At 39.2% G+C, this 23,403-nt stretch overlaps 1 protein-coding gene across 2 annotated transcripts in view; it reads left to right on the top strand.

Annotated features, from left to right (window-relative positions):
• Window positions 1–23,403, top strand: part of npas3 (neuronal PAS domain protein 3) — a 370,655-nt gene that overhangs the window by 328,033 nt on the left and 19,219 nt on the right. For both annotated transcript variants that reach the window (XM_080870618.1, XM_080870619.1), the window contains 3 exons: window positions 4,437–4,555; window positions 8,966–9,159; window positions 11,993–12,099. In XM_080870618.1, the coding sequence (XP_080726744.1) occupies window positions 4,437–4,555; window positions 8,966–9,159; window positions 11,993–12,099 (420 nt within the window). The remainder of the gene's footprint in view (window positions 1–4,436; window positions 4,556–8,965; window positions 9,160–11,992; window positions 12,100–23,403) is intronic.

Below are 23,403 nucleotides of genomic sequence, written 5' to 3'. Positions count from 1 at the left end.
AAAACACCTCTGAATCCCCACATGATCCTGCTCCTCCTCCTCTTCTCTCTTCTTTTTATTCTGTTTGTCTTTTTTCCCCTCTCTGCGTTCTTTCAGACTCCCTCCACTCTTCCTCCTCTTCTTTCCTGTAATCTTTTACTTGTTCTTATTCCCTCCACTCCTCCTCTTCCTTTCACTTCTTTTACAACAGAACTTACCCCTCCTCCTCTTCCTCCTCCTCCAGATCATCTCTTCCTCTTTTCATCCTGTTATTCTTTTCTCCCAGTTCTCTACTCTCACAGCTTCCTCCTTTTCCATCTCGTCTTCTTCTCCTGTTGTTGCTCCCTACACTGTCCATCCGCTTTATACCTTCCATTGCTGTACAACTTATTCTCTCTTGACTTCCTCTTTCCTCCTTTCCATCCTTTCATCTGATATTTCGTCTACTTTTACACCATTTTCCTTAATTTCCTTCTCCTCTTATTCCTCCTCCATTTCCTTTCCATCTGTTTATATTTTCTTGCTCACACTTCCCCTACTTTTTCCTTGCTTTATGCCTAAATTTGTGCTTCTTTTCTTTTCCTCCACGCTGTTTCTTTTCTGTCATCCTCATTTTTTTCATACCCTTGCTCCCATTTCCTATGCTCTTTTTTCTCATTCTTTTTTTCCTATTATTTCTCTATTTTGACTCTTAAACTCTCCTTCTGTTTTTCCTTTTTTATAATTTCTGTTGCTTCTGCTCAGAGCCCCTTTGTTCCCTGCTCTTTCTTGATGCATCTCTACGATTCTTCATCTCTTCACCACCCTCCTCCTCTCCTTTGACTCTTTTTTTCTCTCTTAGACCCACTGCTCCTCCTTCTGTCTTCTTGTTCTTTTTATATTTTTCTTCCTACTCCAGTCGTCTTCCTGTTCTTCGTCACGTGGATTCCTTTTCTCTTCTCTCTCCTCGCCTTTCTTCCTTCTCTTGCTGTTTCAGTTCTTCCTTCACTTCATTCATGCAGAAATTGTTTAATTGCAAACAAGCACACTGTGTGTGTGTGTGTGTGTGTGTGTGTGTGTGTGTGTGTGTGTGTGTGTGTGTGTGTGTGTGTGTGTGTGTGTGTGTGTGTGTGTGTGTGTGTGTGTGTGTCAAAATGAAAAGAGGTGTGTATGACAGTGAATGTGATATCTCAAGTGAGTGAGTGTGTGTATGCATGCAGAAACTAATCCCATTAATTCAAAGAGAATAACAAAGACAGAAGGGGGGTGGGGGGGAGTGGGGGGGTCCAGCTCCCCTGTCATTTGTCTGTCCTCTCTCTCTTCCATTCCCTCTCTCCCTCCATCATCATTATTCTCCGTCAGATCGGCTGCTGTTTTCCTTTAGGAGCGACTGGTGGTGGGATGGAAGAGAAGAAGAGGGAGGGGGTGGAGATGAAGATTTGTAGCTCCTCCTGGGAAGCTTCATGTCCTTTCCTTTCCCTCCTTCTTCTTCTTCTCCTTTTCCTCCTTCCTCTTTTGTTTCCCCTTTTTCCTCAGATATCCCTGCCTATTTTTCACTTTGTCCTTTTTCCATTCCTGTTACATTTCACTTTGTTCTTACTTCATTCTTTCTCCCACCTCTTTTCTAAACCTTCCCTTTACCCAAGTCTCATCGCCTTCACTTCATTTCATTTCTTTTTGCCTCCCTCTGCCTCTTTTCTCTTTCTTTTCTCTTCCTTCCTCCCCTTCCATCTCCTGCTCTCTCCACATCTTTTGCTTTTGCTCCACTTGTTTAGAATTGTTTGTTTTTCTTTTTCTTTTTCATCTCTGGATCAAGTGAGCAGTGTGCACACCTATGTTTGTGAATGTGATAACTCAAGAATGAAGTGATGTAGGAGAGTTAAGTTAATACCATTGTTGTATCTACTCAGATGAGTTTGAATGTCAGTGATTTTGACCTGAAGGTCAAGGTCACGTTTTTTGAAAATCTTCTGATGGGTAGCATGAGTGGTTGTCAGTATTTTTATCCCATGCTTCATCTACTTTCCTTTTTCTATCAAGGTTTTTCTGAAATGACTTCTTTTCTTTCTGTCTACCTGTTTCACATTCAAATTTGTATTTCTCTTATTTTTCCCTTACTTCCTCCTTTATTTTCTCCAGTCTTTCCACCCCCATGCTTTCCCCTCTCTCCTTTTTTCCCTCACTCCCTTTTTCTCTCATTCACCCCCTCCCCCCTCCCTCCTGTCTTCCTCTCTTCAAGGACGTTTATATTATAAAGGATGAATTTGCATATTAATTCATTTCTTTCAATTTTTTCAGATTAGACATTGTCAACACATATCAGTGCTGATCAAACTGCCACATCCACCAGAGACCTGACTGTGTTCATGCATAAGCGTGCGTGGTTGTGCGTGTGTGTGTGTGTGTGTTAGGGGAGTTGCCTCCTGAAACAAAGAAAAATAAAGACCTGCAACAGAGGGAAAAGCAAGTAGCCTTTTAGTGCTCACCAACCTGAACAACTGTGTTGAGACATCATAAAAGGATTTACATGCTGGAAGGAAATGTTCCAGTTCTGCGTCGTGCTAAAGTTGCAGGAAGCGGCGTTGGTGGATGTAAGCTGCACGATAACATGTTGATCGCTGTCTGTGGTTAAATTGTGCTTTCGCATTACCTTAAATGTTCACAAGCAAATAGAAAACAAATAACCCAGCATGTCTGGAATTACAAATATGGACTTGGATTAGCTTTTTTTAATTTGATGAAAGCTGTAGGAAATTAGCCAGCACAAGAGTTATCTTATATTACACGTCTAAAGGATGTGTGCTATAGTTTAGAGTTTTGGTTCACTTCCTGTTGTATTTTTTCTTTTCTTTTTCTTGTTTTACGTTTCTCATCGATCAGTCTGTGTTTTGTTTTTTTGCCCTTTGGCAGCCCCTTCTTTCACTTGTTTACTTTCTCTGACTGACCGCTTGTGTTTGAATCAAATTTGGATTTTGTGACTTTAGCTTGTCTTCCCATTTGAGTCTCTTCTTCCAAGTGAACGATCGCAATTTGATTGTGATGATTAATCGTACCCTGTGCTGCTCTTTGAGAATTTCTGATGGAGGATGGGGCAAAAAAATTGCACATGACTTTCCCACTCTTTTTTAAAATTGTTACTGTGTTTAGGAGCAACATAATCCCTGACTGAGTTACACAGAGATGCACAGTGTTGTGTTTTTCAGTGAATGAAATAATGCATTCACAAACTGTGTATGAGTCAGCAGGAGGTGGTTGGGGCTACATGGAAATTCTACACAGGTTTTGACTCCAAAGTCTGTGGATTAGTTCAAAGAAAAATAATTTGGTGAGTCTGATTGAACTTACATGATCACAACCTTTCTGTAACCTTAACCAGCTTCAACTCTTGAAAATCTGAATACACTGTTACACATTCACAAGTACAGCACTCCAGACACATGTGGGAATAATGCTACAACAATAACACTCCCATATTGCCATGCTTAATTCCAAGTGAATTTTGACATTTGTACACTTAAGCAACCTGGATTGTGTTTGTACTGAACACTGTTGGTCATCGTGTTTAAGTGTAAGGGAACATTTCCTGGCTGTCTCTCCTCACATCGCTTCCTCTGATGGACGGAGAAGTTATGAATATGCAGCTGATTTCTGAAAGCTGACAGCTGCTGACAAATGAAGCATCTCACCTTACGTAAGCATTGCTACCTCCTGATTTGATGTAAGCTCACTGGCTGAACTTTGAAGGCTGCTGAAAAAATTGACTTCTTGTGTGAGGATTTCATGTTGTGAAGGGCCAGGCTGCCACAGGCTGTTAACCTATCAGTTAGGAGTCGTCTGAGCAATTTTAACTTTGCTAAAGGAAGCATCAAATTTCAGTCTTTCAACAATTACATGAGGCTTATTTTAATAGTTCTAATATCAGAAGATTGTCGTTTTCAAGCTGTTAACCTTAACCCTTTACTTTGGATCTAATCGCTGCGTCGTCCTCTTCTGATGTGTTTTGACATTTCCCCGTTTGAGTGTCATGAGCTGCTTTGATTTGATTGACGGGTTGACTGCAGCTGTGATTGGTTGACTGGCTGAACTGACAGTATGAATGTGTTTATTTGTTATACACCCATTTAAAAATGCTTCACTTGTGTTTGAGCCAATTACAGGTTATGCCATCAACTGCTATAGCAGTTGATGGCATAACCTTACTGGAACATTTACTGGAAGCATTTATTCAAGTTGTAAATCATATCCTTGTATGATGACTTTTTAAAAAAATACCAAAACAAAAAGGCTTCTTTAAAACTATTTCAACTTACCTGTTACATTTTAAGTGTTTTGTTTGACATTTGGAATATAGAACTAAATTAATCTTATAGAGCGTTGTGTGATTTTTTTTTTTTTTCATTCAGTTTATTTTGCATAATACACTCAGAAAAAGAAACATTTATCAGACTCAGTTTTCGTATTGTCTGTTTTTGTCACAGTCGAATCCAGCAGTCCCAGTCTTCTGGCTCCTGATAACTCCCTGGAACGGTCCTTCTTCATCCGGATGAAATCTACACTCACAAAGAGAGGCGTGCACATCAAGTCCTCAGGATATAAGGTCAGAACAATGTATCGCAAAAATAAGTTGAATTCTAAAACTGGAACTGTGGAGAAGGGGGAAAAGAAAAGTCACTATGAAGTTTTTCATAAAAACCTCTTGTGTTGAAGCTGAAAGTCAATCTTTCTTCAATCACATATTAATTATTTGATTTAAACTGTGTGTACCCAGGCAAAATTACAAAAACCATCTAACAAATTATGGAGTTGCTGCTAAATTTTTGAAAGACTGGATTTTCTAACATGGGTATGATCATCTCCCTTCATCTGCTTGAGGACAAATCAACTCATTACTGTTTTTAATCTGTGATTCACGTGGAAATTTATAATGTAATGAAAAAATAGGTACTTTGCATGCTTATGTGTCTCCTTTTCTATATACAGTAGTTTGAAAAGTCTTTGCCTTCATCATGCCTCCTATTTTTTGTTTGTCACACTTAAATGTTTCAGATCATTAAACAAATTTAAATATTAGACAAAGATAACACAAGTAAACACAAAATGCAGTTTCTAAAGTGTTTATTATTAGGGGAACAAAACCCAAACCTACATGGCCATGTGCAAAAAAAAAGGAATTGCTCCCTAAACCAATAAGTCTTTTACATCGCTGTGGAGGGTTGTCAAGGTCATGCCACAGCATCTCAATCGGATTCAGTTTAGGACTTTGACTAGGCCACTCCAAAGTCTTCAGTTTGAACCCAAGTGCACTTCAGTTTGAGGTCACGAACAGATCGCCGGACATTCTCCTTCAGGATGTTTTGGTAGACAGCAGAATTCAAGGTTCCACTTACCACAGCAAGTCTTCCAGGTCCTGAGGCAGGAAAACAGCCCCAGACCATCACAATAGCACCACCATATTTTACTGTTGACATGATGTTCCTTTTCAAAAATGTTCTGTTAGTTTTATGACAGATGTAACGGGACACACACCGTCCAAAAAGTTCAGCTCTTGCCTCGTCTGTCCACAGACTCTTTTCCCAAAGGTCTTGGGGATCATTAAGATGTTTTTATGCAAACGTGAGATGAGCCTTTATGTTCCTTTTGCTTAGCAGTAAGCAGTCTTGGAACTTCACCATGGATGCCATTTTGCCCAGTTTCTTTCTTATGGTGGGGTCATGAACCTTAAATGAGGCAAGTGAGGCCTGCAGTTCTTGGGATGTTGTTCTGGGGTCTTCTGTGACCTCTTGGATGAGTCGTCATTGAACTTGGGTTAATTTTGTTCACCACTGTTCCATGTTTTTACCATTTGACTCCAGCACTGTGGTTTGCTGGAGTCCCACAGCTTTAGAAATGGCCTTATAACCTTTTCCAGGTTGAGAATCTCAGCTACTTATTTTATTATAATTTGGTCCTGAATTTCCTTCTATCGCAATATGCTGTCTGTCTTTTGGTCTACTTTTTCTGGGGGCCATTTAGGTTTTTTACAGGGCCATTTAGGTTTGGATTTCTTTTCTTTTCCCCCTTAATAATAAACACCTTCATTAAGAAACTGCATTTTTTGTTTACTTGTGGTATCTTTGTCTAATATTTACATTTATTTGGTGATTTGAAACATTGAACTTTGATAAACATATAAAAAAAATAGAAACTCAGGAAGGGGGGAAACACTTTTCATGCCATTGTGTATGTTTGTCTATCAGCTGCTGCCTTTACCAGTCATCTTCCTGCATCTGTATCTCACCCTAGCATCCTCTCTAAGACAGCAATGCTCTGCATGTCCTCCGTTTACTCCATCCATAAATCTTCTTCATGACTTCTGCTCTTTGCATCATCACTCTTAAACCTGCCTCCCTCTCATTCACACGTGTATTCTGTCTTGCTTCTACTGACTTTCATTCCTCTTCTCTCCAGAGTATACCTTTACCTCTCCAGGCTTTCTTCCCCTTACTGTCTACTCTGACTCAGTCATCATCTGCATAGACAATAGTCCATGTATACTCCCATCTATCACCGCTGCAAACAAGAACAGGCTTAGAACAGATTCCTGTTATCTCTCTGCATGCCCTATACCATCCTCAAATACTTCTGTGCCACTCTTGACTTGCAGTACCACACTTCCTGTCTTGGAACCCTATCAGGTGTCTCTAAATCCACAAAGAAACTTCCACAGCATGTCTTTTGTCCTGTTTTGTCCTTCTCTCACCCCAACCGGCCGTGTCAGACAGCTGCCCCTCCCTGTGCCTGGTTCTGCCGGAGGTTTCTTCCTGTTAAAAGGGAGTTTTTCTTTCCCACTGTTGCCAAAGTGCTCATAGGGAGTCATATGATTGTTGGGTTTTTCTCTGTATGTATTATTGTAGGGTCTACCTTACAATTTAAAGCGCCTTGAGGCGACTGTTGTTGTGATTTGGGCACTGTATAAATAAAATTGAATTGAACTGAACTCCTTCTAACCTCGTCCATACTTCTCCATCAACACTCTCAAAGCAAGCATCGCATTTGTACTGCTCTTTTATCAACATGAAGCCATACTGGTAGTAATTGTCAACTCTCTTCTAAACCTAGCTTCATCAACTTTATCTGTCTGTAGTTACTACAGCTCTTCACAACAATTCTTGAAAATCAGTTTCAGTACACTTTTCTCGATTCCTGTGTCATTATTTCACTCTCCTACATTGTGTTAAATAATATGGCTAAAAAGTGCACTGCCCTTGTCATCTGATCTGAATGAAGTGAACTTAACAGAACTGGGCTTTCAGTTCACACTTCTGAGACTTTAAAATTTATGTGGAAAAAAAATGTTAGATGAAAGTGACACTAGAACTTTGGCTGTCTATTACAGTGAAGGACTTGTCTGTTTTTCTTCCGCTTTTGCAGTTACAGTAACCTTGGTTTGATCTTGTTCCCATGCTTAGGTTTGTGATTTTTTTCTGCAGAAAGAAAATATGCATGTATAGGTGTAACATCAGGACTCTAAGCTCTGCGACCGTCTCACTATTCACAGATCGAGAAGCCGGATTAAAGGGGATTCTTTGGGCTGCCTTGTTTGTGCGTCAATGTGTGTGTATGTGGGGTCACTCGTGGTTTATCCCTGACTAATACATTCAATTCTCCTCAGGAATGATGGCAGACAGCAGAGGAAAGACAGAGGAAAAGCTGTCAAAGACAAAACAAAATCACTAAAAGAACTTACAGATTTCATTAATACATTGTCTGAACCATGAATGGAATAGAGACTCAATTCAAACACTAGCATTATCAAAAATATAGCACAGGAAGTATGTTTACTTTGCTTTTTCAGCTTTTGTGTGAAACAAGTTTTTGTGTGGACCAGTTTGTGTTTTTGTTTATGAGCTGGGACACATAACCACAGGACACATATTTTATGTGGTCCTTACTTTGGAGGACACACATGGAAATGGTTCTTTGATAGCTCAAACTTGTTTGAGAGTTTTTGGTAAGTTTGGATGTTGGGCATTTGGGCATTAATATGATGATAGATGAAGATAAGGAAGAAGTGCCAGTATCCTCATAAAGATTTATATAAAGTTTACTAGCATAATAATTGGGAGACCTAAACAGACTGGTACTTATATAGTACTTTTCTAGTCTATTTGAGCACTCAAAGCACTTTCTTATCCATTTACACACATTTAAACAAGCACATTTTAACTTCACACACTCCAATAGATAGCTTGAGGGGAACTCGGAGTTCAGTATCTTGCTAAAGGATGCTTCGACACGCAGACAAGAGGAGTAGGTGATTGAAGAGCCGGCCTTCCACTTTGTAGAGGAAGTGCTTTACCTCGTGAGCTACGGCCACCCAATGAGAATAGAGCACATTTGTATTTTAGTAGAGACTACGATACAAAACAGATATTCACATATGTATTTTTTCAATTTTATTTTGCCTTTATTTATATACGTAGTGCCCATTGAGACTCAGTGTCTCATTTCAATTCAATTCAATTCAATTTTATTTATATAGCGCCAAATCACAACAAAAGTCGCCTCAAGGCGCTTCATAGATACAGAGAAAAACCCAACAATCATGTGACCCCCTATGAGCAAGCACTTTGGCAACAGTGGGAAGGAAAAACTCCCTTTTAACAGGAAGAAACCTCCGGCAGAACCAGGCTCATTTATAAGTGAAACCTGTTCCAGACAAGCAGATAAACATAATCATATATTAGTACAGACATTTGCACTTACATACACATAATGACACTGGTATAATTTTTGTCCACCTCTAAATTGGACATCAAGTTTGAGCTGACCAGCATACAGGTTATTAGTGCTTCATAGTTATCACCTATACAAAGTCTGAGCTGATGTCTTTCTTTAGCTTCTTCGAGGCCAAAAGTTGCATTATCATACATCCTGATTCTCAATACAAAGAAAGAAATGTAGGTGAATGCTTGTTTTCATTTGAAAAAGTTCTCTGACTTTCCTTTACTTGTTTTTTCCCCTTCAGGTGATCCACGTCACAGGGCGCCTGCGGATCAGGATGGCTCTGACGCACAGCCGCTCAGTGCCCAATCAGATCATGGGGATGGTGGCGGTGGCTCACGCTCTCCCGCCGCCAACAATCAACGAGGTTCGCATCGACTGCCAAATGTTCGTGACCCGAGTCAACATGGACCTAAAGATTGTCTACTGTGAGAACAGGTAGAGCAGAAAAACTGAGTTTTTTTGTTTTGTTTTTGTCATCTGTTGAAAAAGAGTGCACAATAGTTTTTATGAAAAGAACGCAACAAAAAAGCAACATATAGGTCTTTAGCTATCATTTTCATTCTTAATTTTGTTAGTCTTATTGTATTAAATGCTTTTTAGTTTATATTTAATACACTGATTAACTTATTATGGGTTACAAAGAGTTTATAGATCACACAAATGAATGAAAACTTTTTGAGAAGACATGTTTTTATAATAATATCTAGTCCCTACCATGTCTTAGTAACACTTCAAGAAACGTGGCATGAACAGCAAATGACATATTACACTATCATGATTTATTGGACAAAAAGAAATTATTAAAAAATTAATAAATAAATTAATAACATGCCCAATAACCAAGTTTAAATCTCAGCTGCACTTATTGCTGAATGTGCTGCAGAAGTAAACACTAGCTGTCTTTAACACTGTCTACTGAGTGACTGGAAACAGTTTCGTTTGTTTCAAGTCAAAGTTTAGAACTTGTTTACTGTTTTGGGCAAGTTTTCTGAAAATCTTGTGATTTCGATAACTTGAGAAGAAGACGGGTTTTGAAATTGATACTAGAAGGTTGAGGGGTAGCACTGAAAGTTGCCAGTGTTTAAACTTGAGTGTAAGTGAATGACACTAAAAACATTCTCGGTCAATATAACATAAATTTCTGATTCCACTTTCCGCTCAACTTTGCTCTTAGGTATTTTACACAGTCTGACCTTGGGGTGAATTTGGTGAGACGTCCACTCCTGAGAAGATCGGCAACTGTCTTCAATGTTTTTCACTTGTCGATTATCTTTCTTTTAATACAACTTCAAATTGCTTGGAATGACCCTGAAATTTCCCAGATTGATGGGCAGCAATTGTTTCTTTAAGATAGTTATAGATGTCTTTCCTCCTGACATTGTGTTAACACATACCTGAATGCTCCTGATGAGCAAACTACCAAAATGTCAGCTTTTATAGAGGCAGTCACAGATTCTGATGATCAGTTAATGATGTACTGACTTATATCACCTTATATTACACACACATTGTGTACATAATATTTCGGCTGATACATATGAACATAGTATTGCTGAGTAAATGATATGTTTAAGGAGTTTTTTATCTACAAAATTATCTGTTCATCTTAGTTTCTTTTGATTGGACATTTTAGAGTGCTCCACTTATATTGTGATTAAATATCACAAGAAATTATACCAAAAAAACTGACTACCGACTACTTCTGCATTCATCTTTCACACCTGCTGTTCAAGAAGAAAAGTTGCCTTCCCTGTCAGAGCATCTTATTCATGAGAACCCTGACCCAATCCTCCCCGGTTTAACAGTGAAATATGTCTCTGATGGATCTATCTCCTTTGCTCTGTCCAGATAAAGCAGATAGGTATCAGGATCTCATGCAGGAGTTAACCGGCCAACCAAGGAGATTCATATCAGGCAAAAAAAAAAAACCTTCATGTTTTATTATAGAAAGAGAGGAGGGGAAAATGATAGTAGGCAGATTGCTTTATTGGTGGGTGGAAAAAAGGGACACAATGCGAGGCAGATGATGATATTCAGTGCGCAGCGACAGAAAGCGTCTCTGTGGTGAACAGGCAAGTGTCGCTCCCATTACAGCCCCATTTTGAGGATGAGTTTCTAAGAGAATGAGAAAATGGGAGGATGGGTTTTTCTAAAGAACAGAGTGTGCTGTTATCTGCCTGCCAGACATTAGTCCTCCCACCGCCCACTCGCTGTCACAATGAAACTGGGGAAATTGTTCTGTCTATCCTGTGGCAAATTTGTTCAAATTAAAGCTTTTTAAAGCTCACATGTGTTACCTGTACAATAGACAGGCAGCTTCAGTCTCTGTTGTTGGGTTTATTAGCTTTTTTTGCCTCCCCTGAATCAGACTTCGTAATCATCGAATACCAGAACTGCAGAAAGAAAATTGTCTCAGTGTCACAAGCTATGTATTTCAAAGTTTCACAACATTTCCACTTCCATGCAGCTTATTGTGGTGGGATATGGATGCAAGATTATCATCCAAAGCAAAGCAACAGAACAGAACATGGGGAAGTGGATATTCTTTCATCAGCAATTCCACTTTTAAAGGAGAAAATATAATCTTTGTTATTGATTATCAGAATTAGATTCTTTCTTCAATTTTTGCTGACCGCTGGCAAATAGATACGGTGGCCCCGAGGTGCCATTTTAGAACATTTCAGAAACATATCAACAAAATTGAAAAGACAACAACGTTCTGTAAAGCACGAAGAAATCTCGAAAACTCAGCAGCACTTCAGAAATCTTAACAACAGTTCAGAAACCAAAGAGATGTCAGAAAACACAACATTTTGGAAAATATCAAACAGAAAAAGCTAAACGAATGCAACTGAATAACATAACCAGCGTGTGGTTGTGGTGTTTTGTTGAAAGTGGCGTAAAAAACAAATGATGACCAAAAAGTTTAGAACTTTGAAAGAAGTGAAACCTGTGAAGCTTCATTTAAGTGAAATTTTAAAAAAAAATCAAAATCATGGGGCCTTTTAGACATGTATTTGTGTATTACACATAGAGTGGAGCTTCCACTAGGGGTGGCTGTAGATCAGGAGGTATAGCAGATGATCTACTAACTGGAAGGTTATTGGTCCGATTCCTGGCTGCTCCAGTCTGCAAGGCCAAAGTATCCTGAACCTTAAGTTGCTCTCTGAATGTGAATGCTCGAGTGCTCAAGTAGACTGGAAAAGTGCTGAAGAAGAGCCAGTCCATTTACCATTTACCACTTTGGAACGTGTACTCTTTGTTTCAGAATCAGTGACTACATGGACCTGACTCCAGTGGACATTGTGGGGAAGAGGTGCTACCAGTTTATTCATGCTGAAGATGTGGAGGGGATCAGACAGAGTCACCTTGACTGTGAGTATTGGAACCACCTGACTGAGTGCTGTTCTCTGATTGGGCAAAAGAATTTTTTCCTTAGTAACTTTGGAACTAGCAGTTTATAAGCCAGCTTTTCAGCATTTTATGCCTACAGGTTAAACACTAGTTTAATGTACTTTACCTCTAATCCAGTGAATCTGTACATTTGTTTCATAGCAGTCATACTGCTAGATTTCCCTCTTCAAAGTTTAAAACCACTTATAGAGAATCCCTGCTCTCCTGTATCTTTGAAAAGTTTTTGCACAGCAGCAACTCTGCAATCTTATTACCCTTGTCAGGAGGCATAATGCACCCTCTGACACACACCCAAGCAGAGGCTTGGTATCCATGTTTAGTGGCTGTCTGGATGATTTGCGGCGTGCTGTTTGTTGCTGCAGTCACATCTTTACAGTGGCGGTAAAAACTGAGGAGGCGTTCAGAGCAACACAGCGTTTCACGGTTTGTCTGAGGTAGTGAAGGCATTTAGGCAGAACGCCAAATAATAACAAGCAGCACAGCAAGGACGGCTGGCGTGATGGGAGTCGAACACGGGCAGCTACAGTCAGATTCTGTCAAATATTGTCCACTGCAGCTGATTGCATTCAGATATAAGGCACAGATATTTCTCTGAAGACCCTTTTCTATTAACGTGGTTTGAAGGCACGGTGGCACGGTGGTTAGCACTGTTGCCGCACAGCAAGAAGGTCCTGAGTTCAATTCCAACACCAGGCCGGGGTCTTTCTGTGTGGAGTTTGCATGTTCTCCCCGTGTTTGCATGGGTTCCCTCCGGGTACTCCGGCTTCCTCCCACCGTCCAAAGACATGCAGCTTGTGGGGATAGGTTAATTGGAAAATCCAAATTGCCCATAGGTGTGAATGTGCGAGTGAATGTGAGTGTGAATGGTTGTCTGTCCCTGTGTGTTGGCCCTGCGACAGACTGGCGACCTGTCCAGGGTGTACCCCGCCTCTCGCCCTATGACAGCTGGGATAGGCTCCAGCGCCCCCCGCAACCCTGAAAAGGATAAGCGGAAGCGAATGGATGGATGGATGGTTTGAAGGCTTAAAGCAGTGATTTGCGAACTGTATCAATAAAAGCTGTAAAAGCAATAAAATGCTAACTTTTCTGAGATTTGGTTTAAATTACTCAAACTGCTCAGAAAAGTCATGGAACCAACATTCTCAGAGATGTGAAATGACTATTGAATATGATGAAAACTGCCCTCAGAAGCTGGTTTACATTAATACTCTGAAAGAACGAAATGTTTCTTCCACTGAAAACTCTACATCCAGATGAACAGAATCAACTTTCTGGGATTTCCTTACCTGGATAATTCAGTATGCATCAAGACAAAACAAAACCCAGACCAGTTTGTTTGCCAGTATCATTTTACTCAGTGTATTACAATTTACATCTTATTAAGAACATAGGTCTAGGGCATGAAGTCGGTTGGCTCACTGGCCTTTTTGTCCCACTACATCTACACCTTAACCAAAAGAAGGTTTTTATTCTCTCTTCCTCCCCTCATTGGTGGCAGTTTCTTCCTGTTCAAAGGGCATTTTTCCTTTTCACTTTTGCTTGGGGTTTTCTCCAAGTGCCTTGAGGCATCTGTTGTTGGGATTTGGTGCTATATAAATAAACTTTAACTTAATCTATAAATTTATTGGCACTATGATGACTTTAATTATTTCCTATAATCTTTATTTGTCTGAAGATGCATTTAGTTCATCTCTGTTTGAGGCTGCAGTTTGTTCTCCTTCTTTTAGCCTGGCTGTGGCTCAGAAAGCAGAACAGGTCATCTACTAACCGCAAGGTTGGTAGTTTGATCTCTGACTGCTCCAGTCTGAGTTCCAAAGTATCACTGGGCAAGATATCGAACCCCATGTTGCTCGTGATGTGTTCATCAGAGTGTGAATATTAGATGGAAAACACTTGTAGATGTAGAACAAAGTACTTGGGTGAATGAGACATACTAGAGTAAAATGGTACTATATAAGAAGCACTCCATTTGATTTGAGTTAAATTTGGGTTTATGTTTGAGCTTGGTGTTAACGTTTGTTTAGGCTCTTTCACCTGTGAAGGTTTTGAAAATTGGAATATTACACTGGTGGAAATGTGTGGAAGGCCACTGTTGATGGCATACCACTAGAAAGGCTTCAGTGTTTTTATTCCTGGACGAAGGCCTGTGTAAAAATAAAGATATTGTCATTTATTTTAAATAGGGAGGGCCTTTGATTTTTTTTTTCATTTGAAGCCCATTTCTATTGGTTGTAGAAACAACAGACCAATCATAGTGCATTTAGTGGTATTAAGAAGGGGTCTCCTTGTTGCTGAACAGTGAAAGAAAATAAATCACACACGCACAAATGGCAGTGTTTGATTTTAGTGTAGCTAGTGGTCTCCTGCTGGTTTGATTTTTTTACATGCACTCTGAAAACAGAGGGAACTGACTTTAAGCCTTTGCTGTCAGTGTTATGTTAAAAGAAATTATTTGATACTGTGTTGCAAATTATTCTATTAGTCCTAAAGGTCTGCTAACTTTCACTGGAAAGGAGGGCCCTTAAATGACTGTACTTACTGTACTTACCTCATCATTTCTCTGCAAATAGAGATTTTTGCCGGTCTCTTTAAGCTCTGACTCCCGACACCGGCCCTTACTGCTGTTGTGACACAAATGAAACATGTCACATAGCTCATCAACAAAAAAAAGGCAAGAAAATATACCAGCATGGAGCTCCCTGAAACTTTTTCAATTACCTTCTCCAAAAGTTCCTGAGCTCTGAACATCCAGAGTGGCAATCAGGAAGTGGCTCTATGGCGGCCTGGCGGGGTCAGGCAGAATAAGGGGAGGGGGGCAGGTTAGGATGTGTAAAACAAAAAAAAAGGGGGAAGTATTGAGGGAGATTATTCCTCTCTGTCTGCAGTGAGGATGTGAGGTCAGGGAGGCAATCTGCCAGCCAACGGTTTAAATGACTTGGTTTTAGTTGAGCGTAGTCTAATACAGCACCTCCAGTCACCTCTGCTGTTCATTTTATTCTTCCTCTTTCAAAATTAATTTCCTCTGTGAAAGGGGGGCTTTCAGAAATAGATGGCTACAGGGCAATGAGGTTCTCCATGTCTTTTCTCTTTTTTTCTTTCCATCCTCACCGTCAAATGGAGCGCGGTCAGATTGTTCTAAAATCAGCCTTTCTTTGGGGCGGTTTCATTCGGTGGCTTTATGAACTCGCTGCTGATTGTGTGGAAGCTGATTTCAGACAGGCAGGCTAATGATTCCTAACTTTTTTTTCTGCAGACATGGGGGAACTTTCTGGCTAATTGGATAGCGACAGAAAACGTTTGTGTGGACATCAAATGCAAACACAAAAATAAAGAGTAACATCCAGTTTTATTTATATTGGCTTGGTTTTTCATCTTGATACCTTTAAATGTAAGATAATTATTTAATACAGTGATTTAGAGGCATGTTCTTTTAGTTTTTGTGTTCTTTGTGTTCTGGCCAATCAAAATGAGCTCTTTGCACTGGATGTTTGTGTGAAAGAAGAGCCAGACTAAATACTAGACATACCAGGCCTCCACCTCTATGTGCCTGTACTCAAACTACATCCCCAATTCAGAATCTTCTCAGTTAAATCGTAACCGATCGTTGAATCATTCATCATTTTCAGTTGAGAAACAGACTTTCTGCACTTCAATTTTCCTGTTTTTGTGGAACAGCAGCAGCTCACACTCTCCGATTTTTTTTTGGGTGGGATTTCCACATCTGCTTCTGGTTACCCCATTGCAACATGAGTCAGATAGTTAGGGAATCGATCAAGGTATATTTTAGAGGGATAGCCTATTCTCTCAACAGGGATCTAAATTTTAAAAGGCTTCTTTTCAAGTGGAGGACGAAGCATGATCCCTCTCTGTGAAGAGGCGTCTCTCTCTAAGTCTCTATCATTACCTGCTGACAGCTGGTCTAAGCTCAGGTCAGATCTCAAAGTCAATCTGTCCTCGTTTCCACTCAGAGAACAGAGAGAAAGAGAAGGAAGAGATAAAGGGTGAACTTTCCTTTTCACAAAGAAAGGGGGGAAACGGAAAAGAGTGATTTGTCGGCACGAAGAGGAAAGAAATACTCAGCACAAGGGCTGGGAGAGAAATTCATCTTTTCTCAAAGAAAGGGATAGAGATGGGAACTAGTGATTTACAGACAGAAAAAAAGGCAGGACAAAATGCTAATTTTCACACGGAGAGACAGGCTGACGAGCCGTTTCATGTCTTTTTCAAAAGGGGCAGGAAGAATGAGAAAAGAGGAAGGATGAAGATGGGATAATTCCCATGTTTTCACATAGTGAGAAGGGTCACAAAATGCATTATAAGTAGCAAAAGAGAATTAAGGAAATAGAAGAAAGCGAGAAGAACTTTGCAAAGAAAGGAGAAATTAGAAGATGGTGTTGTAGTTTAACGGAGTGATAGGGAAAAATGTTCAGTTGGTTTTATAGAAGACAAGCACATCCATTACATGAAGGTGAAGATGTGTTAGAATCTATTGTGATCTGTGTTAGGCATCAAGTTGCTTAAAAAAAAGAAGTGCTTTTGAAAAGTTCATGTTTTCATAATGACTGATGAACACAACACTAGTGTCACTCATTCTTGCCTGTGTCTGACCTCTCTCATGAGTGACTAGGTGACATGATGTGTGTGCTCCAGGTAATAGACAGTAAATCAAAATACAGCTTGTTAGGATGGCAGTGGTTCAGACAGCACAGCTACCCAGCGGTACTGCTCAAGGCAGTCCACATAAAAGTTTGAAAGAGTTTTGAAAACAAAAGCAGAAAAGGTTCTGAAAGATTAAAACCTAACATCAGAACATATGTCACAGTGGCTGTGAATTTGATCCGAGACAGTTGGCCTAGAAGACAGAAATTTTAATGACTTATTTTGAATGAATTTCTGTTTTTTTTTGGACAGTTCAATTCAATTATTAATCCAAATCTTTCAATTTGGATTAATAATTGAATTTAAAAGAAAATTAGAGACAAAAAAGATTTCTAGGTCTTTTCTTAATATCATGTTTTAATCAAATTTATGGGAATTAATCTCTTCACCCTCTTCAGCCGGTCATGGCTGATGGCTCCCTGAGCCTGGTTCTGCACTGACCTTTGCCCATTTAGCTTTGATTGATAGATTTTGGTGATGTGTCACAGCCTGCCAAAACTGTATTTGTTGGGTCAGTGCTGTTACATAGAAAAGGATATATAGGTTGACGATGTTACATCTTAAGACAGAAAATTCTGGGATTTAATATTTCAAGGATTCATCATGACAAACTAGTCATTAATCATCATTGGCACATTTTAGACTGAGGGCGGTGGACAGCCAAAGAGTTTGTTACACATGTGGAATCTAAACATTTTGTACCAGGAAAGATTTAGTGCTACTTTCATTTATCATATTTTCTTTGCCATTATTCGTCTAACAATACGGTCTAACAATATTCTATGGACCGCAGACAGTAAGCAAGACAACCCTGAAAAGAAATGTCATTGTCAAATGTGTGGTAATAAAGTCTGAATAACTTTTACCAGTAAGAACTATGTCATTTTCAATGTAGAAAACACCGACAGTATTTAACTGGTGTACAAGTTACTTGCCTACAACCATGTAAGCATTTTCATATGTTCAGGCATCCCAATTTTGACAAAGTTACTAACATCAGTACTACAAATGAGAAATTACTTGGAAGATGCAGACTTGTAAAACAGCAGAGAACTGCTAATGTATAAAATACAGTAGTAAAAAGATATTTGGTTACTTTGTTTAACCATTTTCAGGTTAGTTGCAAAGTTTTTGCAGGTCTGAACCTCCCAACTTAAAAGAGAGGGAGAGACATAAAGAGAATAGAGACTAAATGCATTAGTTGTTTTTTTTAACAATAGAAGCAAATAAAAAGAAAAATCCCAGACAATGTAGAAAAAAGACACAAAGAGAAATTCTGATTGTCAGAGTTGAAGCAAGACATGGGGGAAGCTGGCTTTTCTAGGGAAACAATCAGGAAGAAAAAAGAATTTCATATTTTCAGACAAAAGGAGGTTTGGACATATATGAAGTTGGAAAAAGACATTTAGAATTAGCAAAGGAGAAGGCGATACAATAGTGAAAGACAGCCAGGATGTTTGGGAGTGAAACAGATGATCGAGAGACATGCAAACGCAGAGGAAAATAAAAGAATGAGAGAGAGTGAGAGACTAGCACAGAAGAGAAAGCTCGGTGGATTTAAGCCTGCAGGCGTTTTAGTAGAGCTGGTCTCTCTAGACCAACACTGCCTTTAATGAATCCACACACACTGAACGGCATTTTTTTTTATCTGTTGCATACAAAATGCACACACACACACACACCTGTGAATCTACCCACACATGTAATATTAGTAAAACACACAAAAACTGAGTCTTTAGGGACAAGTGAGGAAAAAGGGCATACAAACATAAACTGTAGAAAACACCGGACAAAGTTACAGGAGCGTCATTTGGCGACTTTTCTGTGACTTTCCTTTAACTTGAAGTTCTTGTTTTGAGTAGATAAATCTGCATATTCACTTCAACTTTTTTCCATCAATTTTGCGACGTGTTCTAACTAAAGTATCTGAAATCAATGAAATACGAAAGTGGTGAAAGAAGTCCTCAGATCCAGCAATGGCAACATAAGAGTACTTCTTAGTAAATGTATTTAAGTATGAAACTAGTCATTGAGCAATAAAGTGCCATCTGTGACTGGTACTGGTGAACTTATTTTAGGTATCGCAATTCAATTCAATTCAATTTTATTTATATAGCGCCAAATCACAACAAAGGGTTCCTGTTCAAGGTTGAGCTTCTTTAAATCTTTTATGTACAATCAGACTAAATTAGACCCCCTCAGTTAGGCTTCCCCCAGACCTAACAGGATAAATCAGTCCTATCTTAATCTGGGGCCTCAATTAGTGCCATGTTATGGCATTAGTGGGTCAGATCCATCACTCTCAACTTGTCATTTTTCCACTGAGAAACAGAACACAGTGTCAAAATAATGTCGTATTGCTTACTGCCCTACATCAGTCTATGAAGTCTGTATGTACATTTAATATTAGAGTAAACAGTTCAGGACATGCAGTAAAATCAGAATTCTCAAGTAAATGCAAAACCAAGATTGGAGTCATATGCTGCTGAAGAGAGAGCTATCATCCTGAGAGCTATCATTGCAGCACTAGCAGCTTCTGGCTTTTGCTGCAATGATTTGTTCTGAAATAAACAAAATATGATGAACCAGGACCCTGGATAATACACCAGTCCTTTGGGAAGGGCTCCTCGTGTCTCTATTAAGTGTAAGACCTTAAAATAATAGAGATTATTCATAAATCCTGAACAATCAAACGACCCCCTCTGAGCAAACTAAATGATGTGTGTCATCCGGCTTCATTGACAGTTAGAGCTGGGTATCATCTGCATAGCAATGAGAATAAATGATGCTGCCTAAGGGAAGCATAAATAATGTAAACAGATGTGGTCGTAGTAGAACTGTAGAACTCAATAATTAGTCTGTTATATAGATATGATTTCAACAACTACAAACCACTACCTTTATAAACTACAACATGCTCTAATCACTGTAATAGAATATTATGGTCAACAGTATCGAACGCTGCATTGAGGTGAACACAGAGATGAGTCCACTGTCAGAGGCCATAAAAGTATCGTTTTTAACCTTCACTAAAGCTGTTTCTGAGCTGTGATGAGCTCTGAAACCTGACTGAAACTCTTCAAATAAGCCATTCCTGTGCAGATGATCAGTTAGCTGTTTTACACTTACTCTTTCAAGGATTTTTGAGATAACAGCAAGGTTGGTGATTGGCCTATAATTAGCTAAGACACGTGGCTGGGTCAAGTGATGCCTTTTTAAGTAATGCTGTAATTAATGCTGTCTTATAGGCCTTTGGTACGTAGCCCATTAATAGAGACAGATTGATCATATGTAAGATTGAAGCATCAATTTATGGCAGGACTTTCTTGAGCAGTCTTGAAGGAATGGGATCTAATAGACAAGCTGATAGTTTGGAGGAAGAAATTAATGAAGCTAACTCAGAAGGAGGATTGTAAGGCTCTCGTGCATGTAAGGCTTTAAAAAAAGCTTGATGTGGTTAAAGAACTTGAATGGAAGGTTTTTGAACTATACCAGAGCTGACCAGAAGAGGGCAACAGAGGGCTAGAGCCATGGAAACATGGTGGTATAAATACAGACACACACTCACAAACTGTCTTTTCCTGCAGACCTCCATCCTTCAAATTTTTGACACACTGAAAAGCTATTTCCATGAAGCAATTTCACTGTCATAAATTACAGGTTAATGTGGCACAGGGTAAATGAGGTAAAGGTAATCTGAAAGGTAGATGAAACTACATGGGAAATCCAACAGATTCAAAATGAAGAAGAGATAGGGGAAGACAAGCAAAAAAACACTAAAACACACTAAAAAAGGAAAAAAATGAAAGACCAGAGGTGTAGAGAAGGGAAACAAACAGTGAGAGTTAAACAGAAGAACAATGGCAAAAGTCAAAAGTGTGACACTTAGTGAAAGAAAGCAAGCACGCCAGAGGAAAAGAAGGGGAAAAAGTGAGGTGGAGAGACTTTAAAAGGGAATAGAACTCCTTTAATCTATTGGTCTCTCTCCTGCAGCCTCGGGCGAGCCTCCAGCACTCCCTCTCTCTCCCTCTCTCCTTCATTAGTGGGTGATCAGCAAGTGAGTGATTCAAAGATGGAGGGAGAGACAAAGAGGATGGTGTGAACAGATGGACAGAGGCTGGACCATAGTGTCCAAGCCGAAATGTCTCTGCTCTCATCTGTTGGCCTAACTCATTCATCTTTACCAGGCCCAGGTGGCTGCTTCATTTTGACCACTACAGCTTCCTTATTTCCAATACTGTTATTGTAGTTTGGTTTCTATGAGTAGGTATTCAGTGCTTGCAAAAAGAACAAACAGCTGATTTCTAAATACATTTGATATTCATGCCTTCATTTTCTTGCTATCATACAGATTTCTGAGCATATTTCTGTTATTCCCAGTAAAAAACTCAAGAAGGTAGCCTGAAGCTTATTATTTTTGTATAATAAAACTTAAATTCTGTTAGCAGAAACTGTGCAACACCCAAGAATTCAAATCTTGGAAAGTGGAATCCATTGCAACATAATATGGAAATATTGTCTGTGTCATTCACAGTAACAACCACACAGGAAGTGCAGTTGGGTCATTTAGGCTCCCAAGTTAAAACCCCAACATTTACAGTATTAAAAAGCATATTTACAGCCTATAAAACACCAGATCTCGTATCTATGGATAGTATTTGCCTTCATAACAAATGTTTGCTTTTTATAACAAACCCCTTTGCAGTTGGATAAGGTTTAAAGTTAGACACATAGAGTAGCACATTAGTTTATGGACTCAGTTGCTTGTTTTGCATAATATTGAACAGACCATTAAGTCAATTTTGTAAATTCTGGCGATTCTAAGAGTAAGAAAGGAGCATTACCCAAAGTATAGTTATTGGCTAATGATTTGTAATTAATAATTTGCTGTGCAAGGATAACATCTGAAGACTAATTTGACCGTGCACACACTGACCTGTAAGGTAGGTGTAACGGTAACACTCTTCGGTGTATATAGGTTCAAAACCCCATGTCTACATTGCGTTGTCCTTACTAATGATGACAAAGCCACAAACTGTTACTTTCAGGAATATCAAATATCAGTTTACTTGCTTGGATACAAAGTCCCTCTACCACCAGCTAAATAGGAAGATATTTTCCACTCCAGTGGGTAGAGACCAAAAACTGAGTGACGATTAGACTTCAGTTCACTAGTTGGCTAGGTTACTAGACTGCAATGTCTTGAATAATCAGGCTGCATCTTTTCCTTTTTTTTTTTTTTTTTTTTTTTTTTTTTTTTTTTTAAAGGACGTTTTAAGATGTTATTTAAAGATATGACACTGAGTTGGTTTTGCAGAGTTCCCCGGGTACTTACAGGGTAGTAGGCTGAATGTACCCTGTCCCATTATTAAACAGTGGAACATTCATGATTTCGTGCCTCACTTTACCTCCTGTTTCAAAGAGCTGCTTGTTGGCACGGCTCTGTCATTTAATAACATTTCACATAGTTCAAATACTCGTGTCATAAATCTCTTGAGCTATAACTTCCCCCGTAGGGTCATCGGCGGGGAAAGTGGCATTGATACTGTTACAACACATGCCTTACTGACATGCCTCTTCCTCTGTGCAGCTCATAGTTACTGTTGCCACAATATCACAATATCAATTCATGACAAGAAAAATTCAATAATACAAGAGCTATTTCTCATGTATGGAGGAAACAAAATAACATTTTATGTTGTAAAGTAAAATAAGTGAAATCCTTCCATCAATTTTACTAAGAATACAAAAGCCTAGAGCGGGGATGTCAAAGTCATTTTACTTTGATGTTAAGTTGGCTGGAGGAGTACACATTTAATCCCTGAGATATCTTAACATAAGAAAAGGAATTTCAGCAGTATGTCTCAATGTTTCTACATGATAAAGAAATGTTGCTAGGCTGACATTTTGGGCTTAAAATGTAAAATTACAGACAAAGTTCTGGTAGCTCATTGCCTAGAGCTACCTGTAATTATAAAACAGAAATGTTAGTCACAGAAAATATATATTTTTTCTTTGACTGTGAAGCCACTGCATCTTTTCCTAATGACCTTATAATACTGTTTTGTGTTGTCAGAGCACTTCGCTGTCAGAGTGCAGACTTATTTGTGGGTCCCAGCATATTTAAAAGTAGAATGGCAGGCAGAGCCTTTAGCTTCCAGGCACCTCTTACGCGGAACCAGCTCCCAGTTTGGATTCAGGAGACAGAAATCCTCTCTACCTTTAACATTAGTTTTAAAACTTTATTTTTTAGTTGATAGTTGGATCAGGTGACCCTGAACCCTCCACTCAGTGCATCATGGGGGATTCCCATGATGCACTGAGTGTTTCTTCTTTGTTTACCGTTTTCATTATTTGTTATTAATCTCTGGCTCTCTTCTACAGCATGTCTTTTGTGCTGTGCCCCTCCCTGAGCCTGGTTCTGGCAGAGGTTTCATCGTGTTATAAGGGAGTTTTTCCTTCTCACTGTAACCAAGTTCTTGCACATAGAGGATTGTCTAATTGTTCAGGTTTTCCATGGATTATTGTAAGGTCTTTACCTTACAATATAAACCACGTCAAACTGACTGCTATTGTGATTTGGCACAATTTAATATATGAACAACA

This window comes from Rhamphochromis sp. 'chilingali' (assembly GCF_963969265.1).
Source record: "Rhamphochromis sp. 'chilingali' genome assembly, chromosome: 21".
NCBI classification, from domain to species: domain Eukaryota; kingdom Metazoa; phylum Chordata; class Actinopteri; order Cichliformes; family Cichlidae; genus Rhamphochromis; species Rhamphochromis sp. 'chilingali'.
This window is presented reverse-complemented; position numbering and strand designations above follow the sequence as displayed.